The 12,198-nt window shown below is 43.0% G+C and overlaps 1 protein-coding gene across 1 annotated transcript in view; it reads right to left on the bottom strand.

Moving 5' to 3' along the window:
- The window catches only part of LOC132394689 (dual specificity calcium/calmodulin-dependent 3',5'-cyclic nucleotide phosphodiesterase 1C-like), a 319,390-nt gene that overhangs the window by 68,499 nt on the left and 238,693 nt on the right, over positions 1-12,198 (bottom strand). The window contains exons 13-14 of the mRNA XM_059971072.1: positions 9,878-9,998; positions 8,944-9,119 (exon numbers count right to left, since the gene is read on the bottom strand). Coding sequence (XP_059827055.1) covers positions 8,944-9,119; positions 9,878-9,998 — 297 coding nt within the window. The remainder of the gene's footprint in view (positions 1-8,943; positions 9,120-9,877; positions 9,999-12,198) is intronic.

The raw sequence follows: 12,198 nt of genomic DNA, 5'->3' as shown, positions 1-12,198 counted from the left end.
GATGCTTCGCTACACTATTCACACTCATGGTTTGGGAGGCTCAAATGTTTCTGTATGCCTTAACTGTTCCGAGGAACAGTTGAAGGTGCAGACTTCAGGAGGAGTGTAATGGATATGCACAATGGAATGTGTGGGGCATTGGAATGTCTTCCAGAAATCCTATGTTCAATGAGAAAAAAACTAAAGTAGGCACTAAAGTGATAGCTTTGAGGCACTCTTTCCAGAATGGAAATGAAAGCTAACTCCATTGTGCACATGTGGTCCCAAGTAAGATACAAGTTTATCACATATACCACACCTTCCATAAATAAGCTATCTAATGCCCAAAGGGAGCAAAAACCCTTTGTTTTCATTTAGAAATATTCAGCATGTCAGGAAACATTTGTGGAGAGAGGAACAGTCTATATTTCTGTTTGATGAACTATCAAACAAACTCCTCTGCTGTGATACAAGTGTGTAAAGAGGATGTCCACTAGTTTGCCTATTACTAGGAATACTGATATAATCCTTGGGAGGCAACATTCTATCCCATATGCTACAATACTCTGGCTGTACACCTGTCAGATATCACCCAGACTATTGCCACATGGGCTATGCTGTCTGCTGGTTTACCTCCAAAGAATGTTGATGTCCTTCACCTTCACCAACCATTGGGTGCTACTACAAGAAGAATGCAGCGGGGCAATTTGGAAATGTGTTCAATTTAATGTGAACATATTGTTGTTGGTTAATATTTTTGAAATAACACAGTGGCCAGTGGAGGGCTCTTTAGATAGTCTTTTCTCCTCCGTTTAGTATTTGTTCTCATTCTGATTTATTTGCTGATTACTAGATTGAGCTCATAGAGTTGTAGAGCACTACAATGCATATACAGGCCCTTCAGCCCATCTAATCCATGTGAGCCGTTTTTCTGCCTAGTCCAGCGGTCGGCAACCTTTAACACTGAAAGAGCCATTTGGACCCGTTTCCCACAGAAAACACTGGGAGCTACAAAACCGGTTTGACATTTAAAATGAAATAACACTGCATACAACGTTTTTTTTTGCCTTTATGCTATGTATAAACAAACTATAATGTGTTACATTTATGAAATCGATGAACTCCTGCAGAGAAAACGAAATTACATTTCTGCATGCAACAAAAACATTTTGAACTCCGATAAAAAGACGTTGGGTTGAAGGTTACTTTTAAGTAAAATACTCAATCTATTTGAGTCCTTCTTGTATTTATGAAAAACGCCGAACTTAAATTGTCCACCAGCAGCAAACCAAAAATAACGTCAGCCAGCTGTCAACCTGAAAATAAAAGTACTATTTCACTGAACAATGAAAAAATATGAATATACGTAAAATAATAGACAATTAAAATATTTATTATACTTGGTTAATGGGATTTCTGCTCCTGGACCTCAGCGCACAGCGTCTGCACATTAGGGCTGTATGACGTCACCTTCATCTTTACACAGGATCACAAGCTGTCATCTGTGAGGCGTGCGCGATGTTTGTTTTTAATACTGTTGGAGAACACCTGCTTACATACATATGTGGATCCAAAGATCGACAGGACTCCAAGCGCCTACTTTTTAATATTTATATAAATGTCGGGGATAGCACTCCATGTTTCGAACACAAGTTTGGCCGGTTCGGGGAGGTTTTCAATATCACTCCATTTGTGATTCTGAGCAAGAACGGCCTTCTGACGGGCAACATCTTCAAGGTCTGCTGTCAAGCGTCTAAACTTGGACACCCATATGTCCTTGTCGGCTATGTCGGCCAGTTCCATCTCAAGATCAGGTTGACTCACACCTGCCAATGCAGTCGTATTCAGTAGGGATGGATCGATGCTTAGGGGAGTGACCGGATAGGATAATGTGTTTTTTTTTCCCTCTCTGAAATCACAGAAGCGTTTACCAAACGATGTTTGCATTGCGATGATTGCAGAATGTAAATACTCCAAATTTATCATGTCGTGAGCTTGTTTGAACTCTCTCAAATTGGGGAAGTGAGTCAATGTGCCTTTCTGTAAATCTCTGGCAAGCACTGTCAACTTGCACTCGAATGCCAAAACATCCCCCAACATGTGCAGGGCTGTGCGTCCTTTCCCCTGAAGAGTTGTGTTCAGCATGTTCAGGTGCGCTGTCATGTCTACCATGAAGTGTAGCTTTTCCAGCCACTCTGGCTGTTCCAGCTCAGGAAAGGTGAGCCCTTTGCTGCCCAGGAAAGTTTTCACTTCTTCCAGACACGCGACAAAGCGTTTCAGCACCTCCCCTCTGGACAGCCACCGGACTTTGTTGTGCAGCAGATCAGAATATGCGCTTTCCAGCTCATCCAGTAACGAACGAAATTGACGGTGATTTAAACTTTTTGCCATTATTTTATTGACAATCTGAATGACAACATCCATTACTTCTGTGCGTTCCGGAGGAAATGTTTGAGCGCACCATGCATCTTGGTGCAAGATGCAGTGAAAAGTCAGCAGTTTTCTGTCCAGCGACTTCTGCAGTAAAGCCACAAATCCCTTGTGCACTCCTGTCATACTTGGTGCCCCATCAATAGCTACTGACACCAGGTGGGTGGTCTTTATTCCTTTGGCTCTTAAACAATTCAAGGCAGCCTCACAGATGTCCTCCCCCCGTGTTTGGTCTTTTAGAGGTATCAACTCAATCATTTCTTCCTGTGGCCCGGCAGTTTATATACCGGCAGAACAGCGCTATTTGTTCAATATCACCTTTGTCTTTAGACTCGTCACAGGCAATCAAGTAGGCCACAGCTGAATTGATGTCTTCAATTTGCTGTCTTGTGATGTCTTCTGCCTTTTTTATGGTTCTGTCTTTGACAGTCTTTGCAGAGAGGAGCATATCCCTGATTTTCTGCACAATTTCACTCTTGTTTTTCAAGTCCGTGAATAGATGTTCTGAAATCTTAATGAAAGATTATTTTATATATTCACCATCTGTAAACTGCTTCCCGTGCCTGACTATTTCCTGAGCAGCAACAAAACTAGCATATGTAGTTGATTTTCCAGACTTCATCCACTTCTTGAAATGATTTTTGCTCAGATCAACCTTTCGCATCAGTTCCGAAACGGCTTTTTTCTCTCATCTCCATCCGGATATTTTTGAGCAAAGGCTGCGTGTTTATTCTGGAAATGTCTTGCGACTTTTGACTTTTTGTTGTTTGCTAGTTTCTCATTGCATATTAAGCACACCAGTAAACCAGTCTCATCAGCAGTGAAAGCAAATGAATCAGCCCACGTATCATTAAACGTTCTGTTTTCTTCAGTCACTTTTCTTTTTTTAGAATTCTCCATAGTAAGCCTACCTTGGATCAAAAAATTAAAGAAATCGCGCACTGGCGGGAGTCAGGCATTAGCAGTGGAGACGTATATTAATAGCGACAAAAAACATGTTTTATTTAGATTGTACAAGATCACCATAATCTTCAAATTTAGAATTACATTTCAAAAACTAACAAACTAACATAAAATACCTTTTATTAAATACTCATCATTTATTTTCCAAAGCCACAGGGAGCCGCAGCACAGAGATGAAAGAGCCGCGGGTTGCCGACCCCTGGCCTAGTCCTATTGACCTGACATACATACACCTCCCATCCATGTACTTATCCAAACTTACCTTAAAAGGTGCAATCATGATATCTTCATGATGGAAAAGTTCTGCAAAGGGCAGCAGGACACCACTGCCAACTGTCGCTCTGTCAGAGCAACCTGGTTTGCTAAGTGTGCTATTAGTTTGATCATAGCTTGAGCTGCAACAGGGCCCTCGTTTTCTGCATATGGCATGAGTGGGACGCCAGAGTCATCAAGGATTTGATGAGTTTGTGCTGGTGTGTCAAACGTAGCAGCATGTACGAATCGCTGAAGAACAATTACACGGAGACTTCTGCCACAACACCGCAGTTCTGCATGCTTCATGGCTTATGGCCATACTCCTGTATGCTGTTTACACATTGGACCACTTTCTGTTTGTTAAAGGATATAGTTAACATGAAACTCCTGCAAAGGGGATTGGATACAGACAGTAGCACATTTGTTAGGAAATGCTGAGGAGGCTTGACTCAAATACAGAGTAGCAGAGATGATTTAGCAGTAAACAATCCTTTACTAATAAACTGCAAAATAACAAGCCACAAGGGGCCACAAAACAGGAAAGAACAGATGCTTAAAATGACAAGGTAACTGAAGGCTTGGAACAATTTGTTGAGGCTGGCTGGTTCATATGAGTGAACAAGGAATGCGGATGAGAGCTGGGTTTAAATAGGCTGCAGGTGATGGTTTGGAAATGAGTGGCAGGAGACTCCTGCTGGCTGGGAGGTGCCTGCCTGTGCAGATCTGACAGAGTGCCCACCCTTCCCTACAGCCAGCACTGATGGTCCAGGGCAATCCAGATGGGTCCATTGGAACTCTCTGATGAGTGATGGATCAAAGATGAAACAGGACAGTAACCAAGACCTCTCCTCTAGGCCGTACCCATCCCAGCTAGCCAGGAACTGCATACCCCATCCACAATGGCGTGAATCCATCGACCTGCAAACTGTGTACACTGGACCATCTTCCATCTTCCTTGCTTCTGGAGGCGCAGGTGCATGTGGGTTGAGTGGTCTATGGAAATAGGTGGTATTCTTGGGTGGACAGCCAGATACGATCCTTACGCCGAAGTAGTCTGGCTGACCAAAGACAGTTAGACTGGACGCAGTAGGCATGGTTGACATCTAGGATAGCCCTCTGTGCCCTCTTCCAAGCATTCTGGCATTGGCGAACTAGGGCCCTGACAGATGGGACCTCCACTGATAGCTCCTCTGCAGGGAACAACAGGGGGATTGGTAGCCATGAAGGACTTCAAAGTGGCATACCTGTGATCTCAGACATAACTGTGACAGTGAGGGTGTGTAGATTGTGGGACAGCTCGGCCAAGAGCAGATACATCTTCCATGTGGAAGGGTTAAAGGCACTGAAACCTCATAGAACTTCTCCACTTGCTAACTGGCTCTTTCTGATTGACCATTGGCCTGCAGATGATAGCCAGAGGACAAACTCATTGAGGTGTGGAGAAGGGATCAGAAGTGGGAGATGGATTGTGAACCCTGGTCCAACACAATGTCCTGGGGGAAGCTGCGGATGAAAACTTCAGGAGTGAATGATATTTCACTAATAAACTACAAAGTAACAAGCCATGAGAGGCCACAAAACAAGAGAGAACAGATACTTAACATACAAGGCAACTGAAAGCTAGAAGCAACAGGTTGCAGCTCACTGGTTCGTACGAGTAGACATGTATGAGGGAACAAGAATTGTGGACTAGAGCTCAGTTTAAGTGGGCTGCAGGTGATGAGTTGGAAACGTGTGGCAGGTGACTTCAGTTAGCTGGGTGGGGACTGGTAGATGCCTAGCTATACAGGCCTGACAACACTGCAACATTGGATTCAACATGAGCACTTCCTTTAACCACCAGCTGATCTCTACTGAGAGAACCAAACATAATTAATTCACTTTGAGAAGGGAGCCTCAGTAAGTTCCACCACCCCGCAGCAGACAGCAAGTAGCAAGATGCTTGCAATCTCCTTGGTCTAGTCTAGTTTAGAAGAATCAGGGGGGATCTCATTGAAACCTATTGAATATTGAAAGGTCTCAGTAGAGTGGCTGTTTTGTAATTGTGAATGAGTCGAGGACCAGAGGAACAGCCTCAGAATTGAAGGACATCCCTATAGAACAGAGTTGAGGAGGAATTTCTTTAGCCAGAGGGTAGTAAAACTGTGGAATTCATTGCCACAGGTGGCTGTGGGGGCCAGGTCATTGGGTATATTTAGAGTAGAGTTTGATAGGTCCTTGATTAGTCATGGTGTCAAAGATTATGGGGAGAAGCCAGGGGAGTGGAGTTGAGAGGGATTATAAATCAATGGCGGAGCAGACTCTGGGGCTCAATATGGCTCAATTCTGCTCATATGTCTTACAGTGCATGTGTTGCTTTTTCCTGTTAATCAAAGAACTAGCCAAACAGCACCTTGGCCCAATCTGGTCCATTGCTTCTCTCCATGCATGTTATCACAGTTTTAATGCATTGCAAAAGGAACTGCTTACAAATACACCCAGACTGGAGAACAACACACTTATTCATAAGCCTCACTGCTCTACTTTCATAGAAAAAGGCCACTTGCTTAATAGAGTTTCTACTAGTTTCAAAGCAACCCCACTCAGCACTTAATTCCCTGGAGGCTAGTCTCCCTCATGTGTGCATTTCCTCCACCCTGTTTGTCCTACCACCCTCCTACAATTTACAGGGGCTAACTAAGCTCTTAATCTGCCAGTCTTTGAAACCTGAGTGGAAACTGGAACACCGTGGGAACACCACACTTTTGTAAAGAGAAAATTCAAATTCTACACAGACAGCATCCTTGAACAATCGGGGTACTGTGCCAACTGTTATGGCAATTCCCATGAAATTTTAGCAACTTGAAATAACTGCTAAAGGCCAAATGTCACTGTGTTCTTATGATAATAGATAGCGATCAAACAGCAATAAACCATTAACGATCCCTCTAAAATGTCTGAGTAACCCTGCTTGCAGGTGAGTATACATACAGTATGTTCAGACACTCCATGTTATGAAAAGACATTAACTGAAACCTTCTATGTCTCTGGCTCCACATTCTGTGTTAATAAATTTCACAAACTTTGATGATAGGAAATATTACTACATTTTACTGAGTGTAGCTGGTTATAGTATTGGCTGTCTTTGGTAGACAACGTCTACCATTCAAAGATGGTATTTTTCCCCTCCTCCTCCCCTTTTCTTCTATTCCCCACTCTGGCCTTCTACCTCTTCTCATCTGCCTCTCACTTCCCCCTGGGTCCCCTCCTCCTTCCCTTTCTCCTATGGTCCACTCTGCCCTCTTCTCAGATTCCTCTTTCTCCAGCCCTTTACCTTTCCCACCAACTTAGTTTAATCTATCACATTCCAGCTATCCTCCTTCCCCTTTTTTTTCATTCTGGCATCTTTCTCCTTCCATTTCAGTCCTGAAGGTGGATCTTGGCCTGAAATGTTGACTGTTTATTCATTTCCATAGATGCTGCCTGACCTGCTGAGTTCCTCCAGCATTTTGTGTGTGTTCCTTTGGATTTCCAGCATCTGCAGATTGTGTTTATCTCAGGACCCAAATTTGCTGATGCAAAACCAGAGTATGTACCAGCCACCTGTATTTTTCACATTTGCCAGGATAGCATTAGAGAGCCAGAAGTATACATTTGCTGGCCACCAATTAATAGGAGGTAGTAAAACAATTAGATCCACAAAGCAGCTACAATGCCAGGTATTTGGTCCATCACCTGAAGGCTGTAGTGCACCAACAGTGTTTGAGTGCTGCAGTGTTTGAGTCCTTGAGCTGGATATTCTTGTCAGAGAGACACTGAGCAGAGAGCAGGATCTTCTTCACAGCAAAGGTGAGATGGTTCTGGTCTTGTTCAGCTACCCTCCTATGATTTTAGGAATTAATTATATGCTAGCAAAGTGTTTACCATGTACAGTAAAAGTGTTACCTCCATAGATACACTGCAAACATATAAATTTCAAATTACAATAAAAAGCACTTTTTCTTAGATTTTGTGAAAAATCATTGATATATCTTCATATGTTGATGCGGACTCTGTGGCAGGATACAGCTCAAACCATGCCATCAAGTTTGCGGGCGACACAGTGGTTGGCCTCATCAATGACAATAATGAGTCGGAGTACAGAGAGGAAGTGGAGCGGCTGGAGGACTGGTGTGAGAACAACAATCTAAGCCTGAATGTGAAGAAGACCAAGGAAATGATTGTGGGCCTTAGGAAGGTGCAGATGAACCATCCCCCTCTGCGCATACATGGCTCCTTTATAGAGAGAATTCATTGCACCAAGCTCCTGGAAGTTCACATAACTGATGACCTTACCTGGTCCCTCAATATCACCTCCCTGAATAAGACAGAGTAGTGCCTCCACTTCCTGAGGAGATTGAGGCAAACAAAGCTACTTCTCCCCCACCTCAGCTGTATTTTACAGGACCACCACTGACAGTGACAAGCTGTACCTCCATCTGGTACAGGAGCAGCAGGGCATTGGATCGGAAGTCCCTACAAAGGACTCTCACAACAGCCGAATGGGTCATAGGGGTCTCCCTACCATCCATCTGGGGCATTTATCAGGAACGCTGGGTAGGCAGAGCCCTTAGTATTAATAAGGATCCTACCCATCCATCTAGTGTCCTCCTTGACTTCCCACCATCAGGCAGGAGACTCCAATGCATAAAGACAAGAATGGTCAGGATGGGAAACAGCTTTTTCCCTCAGGCCATCGGGATTCTGGACTTGCTGCCAAATCACATTCAAAGTCTCTCTGGATAATTTGTTCTGTACCCAACAGTATTTCATTTATGCTCTTTACTTTGTTTATTTATGCTTATTTCATTTGTAGATTTAATTCTTACTTTCCCAAGTTATTGCGTGTTATGTGTACTGCTGTGCTTTACTCCTTGGTCCAGTGAAACATTGTCTCGTTTGATGGTATACATGTATGTAGTTAAATGACAACAAACTTGAATTGACTAGGATTTATTGATAAAATGGACATTGATTTAATCGCAATAAACTACTGGAAATCTCCTTATTGCCTGTTTTGGCAGGAAGGCGAGAGTCAATTTTACTGTGAGGTAGAATAATTACTGTTGCCCCTTGGCAAAACCCTACATAAATGCAACAAATGGACAAATAGGTTTGTCACTGACTGAAGTGTTGATTAGCTCAGGACTTGAGAATCCTACAGAAACAAAATAGCTTTGAGAAAGTAAATCACTAAAATGGTGATAAATTAATCTTCACTAATATGCCATTTCAATTGTACATTATGTAAAATGAATTGAGAGATATATATTGCCTCGGACATAATGATTCACTGACCTTTTGCATGTAGTGCTTTCCATTTCTCACGGTTTTGTTGTAATATTTCATTCCAGCAACTTTTAAAGTTCTTCAAATCCACAGCAAGCAGGGAAGAATTTATTGAGGAACATCCTTCAGCCCCTGTATGCTTCAGCTTTGAATGTTTCACATCAGTAGATGGAATACTATTCAGACTGGAGACATGGAAAATGAATAGGTTCACAGTAAAACAGCAAAAACAAGTAAACAGTGGCTCAGACACTGATGGGGAGATGGGGTGGGCTATGTTGTGCTGAGTCATTAAATGGTTCAAGAATGCATAATGCTGAGGGCATTGAGATCCTACTAAATGAACAACATAATTAGTGGGCAGAATGAAACAGCAGCACATATCCTTATACGTTCGAAGTAGGAGAGGGCCATGATGCGGGCTGGTGTTCAGACTGCCTCCCAAAGCAGATAGTTTTTGGCTCCTGCCACTTTTTGAAATGATCAGCTTAGACTCCTGCCCCTCCTAATAAACAAAAGACCAAAAAATTATAAAATACTTTCAATCTCCTGTCCAGACAATCAAATTTACATTTCAAGGAGTGGAATGAATTCAGACAGAGGTCACATGTTTTTACTGGAACCTAATCTGCTTATTCACACAGGACTGTACTGGTGGCCATCTACAGCTAAACTTAGGAGCTGGTCAGATCAAGGTGGGAGAGGACTGAGAATGACTGGGAGCCCTATATTTCACCTTTATCATTTCCCATCATTGTCACTGGTCAGTCTCCATCAACTCCTCCCTGGGTCGGGACAGGGCTATCAGCTGCCAATTATCCTTTCAGCAGTCATTTCAGAGAGTGATGGGAATTAGAAAATTGAAAACAGGAGGAACCACATCACCATAAATGAAAATGAGTTACAGTCAGGGAGATGAGGTGTCTTGACCTCAAACACCAACCTGCAACGTCGAAATCCACAAGCACCAGGGCGGGATGCTTCATCAATAAGAGGAGTTACAACCTTTTCAGATATATCAGTCAGCACCGAAAATGTTGGCTCCACAATAAAATCAATGAAACCTAAAAAAAAGTTATGGCAATTATCTTACAATGAACAAATGTTGCAATGCTCACAACCCTTCTATTAGCCGTATACACAAAAATGTACTGCTGCAGATGCCGTAAGCAATGGAGACATCCATAGATATTGGTTAAAACTTATGACCCTGTATTTAACAAGCTCCCACCTGAATGGCTGAAAACTTTAGGAAAATTCCCCACAGCCTTTCATATCATTAGGGCACAACAGGAAATACTACATGAGCACATATTGAAAGGCAAATGTTTACACCTCTGTTAGATATACAAAACTGATGGCTGGCAAAGTCAACTGGAAATGTCACAACCATAAACTTAGACATGCCTTCACACAATTTCATCAAAAACATGACGTGCAGTTGAAAGCTGGACTGAGAGAAGAACAATGTGATTCCCCACTTCTATGTGGCACATCACCAACCAGAGTCTAGAAACTACATTGCTGTCTTACTGCCCTTTAACAACATAAAAGGTCAGAATCAGAATCAGGTTTATTATCACAACAAACACAAAATGCTGATGGAACACATCAGGTCAGGCAGCATCTATAGGAAAAAGTACAGTCGACATTTCAGGCTGAGACCCTTTGTCAGGACTAACTGAAAGAAGAGATAGTAAGATATTTGAAAGTGGGAGGGGGAGATCTGAAATGGTAGGAGAAGACAGGAGGGGGAGGGATGAAGCTAAGAGCTGGAAAGTTGATTGGCAAAAGGGATACACAGCTGGAGAAGGGAGAGGATCATGGGATGGGAGGTCTAGGGAGAAAGAAAGTGGGAGGAGAGCACCAGAGGAAGATCCCATTCTCATTCTGATACGTCTATCCATGGCCTCCTCTACTGTCAAGATGAAGCCACACTCGGGTTGGAAGAACAACACCTTATATTCCATCTGGGTAGCCTCCAACCTGATGGCATGAACACTGATTTCTCTAACTTCCATTAATGCCCCTCCTCCCCTTCTTACCCCATACCTTATTATTCTCTCCTCTCCCCCCCCCCTCCTTTTTCTCTCTCTGCCCCTCTCACAATTACTCCTTGCCAGCTCTCCATCTTCCTCTGGTGCTCCCCTCCCCTTTTCTTTCTCCCTTGGCCTCCCACCCTGTGATCCTCTCCCTTCTCCAGCTGAGTATCCCTTTTGCCAATCAGCTTTCCAGCTCTTAGCTTCATCCCTCCCTCTCCTGTCTTCTCCTATCATTTCGGATTTCCCCCTCCCCCTCCCACTTCCATATCTCTTACTATCTTTTCTTTCAGTTAGTCCTGACAAAGGGTCTTGGCCCAAAACGTCGACAGCGCTTCTCCTTATAGATGCTGTCTGGCCTGCTGTGTTCCACCAGCATTTTGTGTGTGTTGTTGTTTGAATATCCAGCATCTGCAGATTTCCTCGTGTTCAGGTTTATTTTCACTGGCATGTGTCATGAAATGTGTAAACTGAGCAGCAGTTCAATGCAATACAAAATAAAGAAGAAAATTAAGTAAGTAGATAAATTATAGTATATATGTATTGAATAGATTTAAAATAATGAAAAACAGAAATAATATATATTTTAAAAAGTGAGGTAGTGTTCACGGGTTCAATGTCCATTTAGGAATAGAATGGCAGAAGGGAAGAAGCTGTTCCTGAATCATTGATTGTTACAGATGTCACCAATGTTTTTTGCATAAAGAGCATTTTCCTTTGTGAAATTCACACAAGAACACCATTGTGTAAAGTAGTGCTGAAACTGACTTTGATAATTTCATGGTGGCTTTCGTCACTGTCCAAACCTGCAAGCACTCAGGCACACCAGGTTTAATCCTGAAAGCCAGTACCTAAAGGACCAGCCTTTACTACTTGGGCAGCGTAGTGGCACAGCTGTCGAGCTACTGCCTCTTAGCGCTTAAGTCCAAAGTTCAATCCTCACCCCAGGTGTGTCCCTGTATAATCTACACATTCTTCCCAGGTGCTCTGAGTTTCCTCCCACATCGCAGAGATGTGCAGGTCAACTAGCACTGCAATTTCCCCCATAACGTGCAGGTGAGTGATGTAATCCACAGGGAAATGATGAGTGTGAAAAGAATAAAAGAACAGAATTAATGTAGATGGCTCACCCTCAGCAGGCCTGTTTCTCTGCTGTATATCTCAATACCGCAATGTAATCAACGGTCTTTCAATGGGAGTAGGGAGATACATCTCTACCAAAGGA

Source organism: Hypanus sabinus, chromosome 1, assembly GCF_030144855.1.
Source record: "Hypanus sabinus isolate sHypSab1 chromosome 1, sHypSab1.hap1, whole genome shotgun sequence".
NCBI classification, from domain to species: Eukaryota; Metazoa; Chordata; class Chondrichthyes; order Myliobatiformes; family Dasyatidae; genus Hypanus; species Hypanus sabinus.
This window is presented reverse-complemented; position numbering and strand designations above follow the sequence as displayed.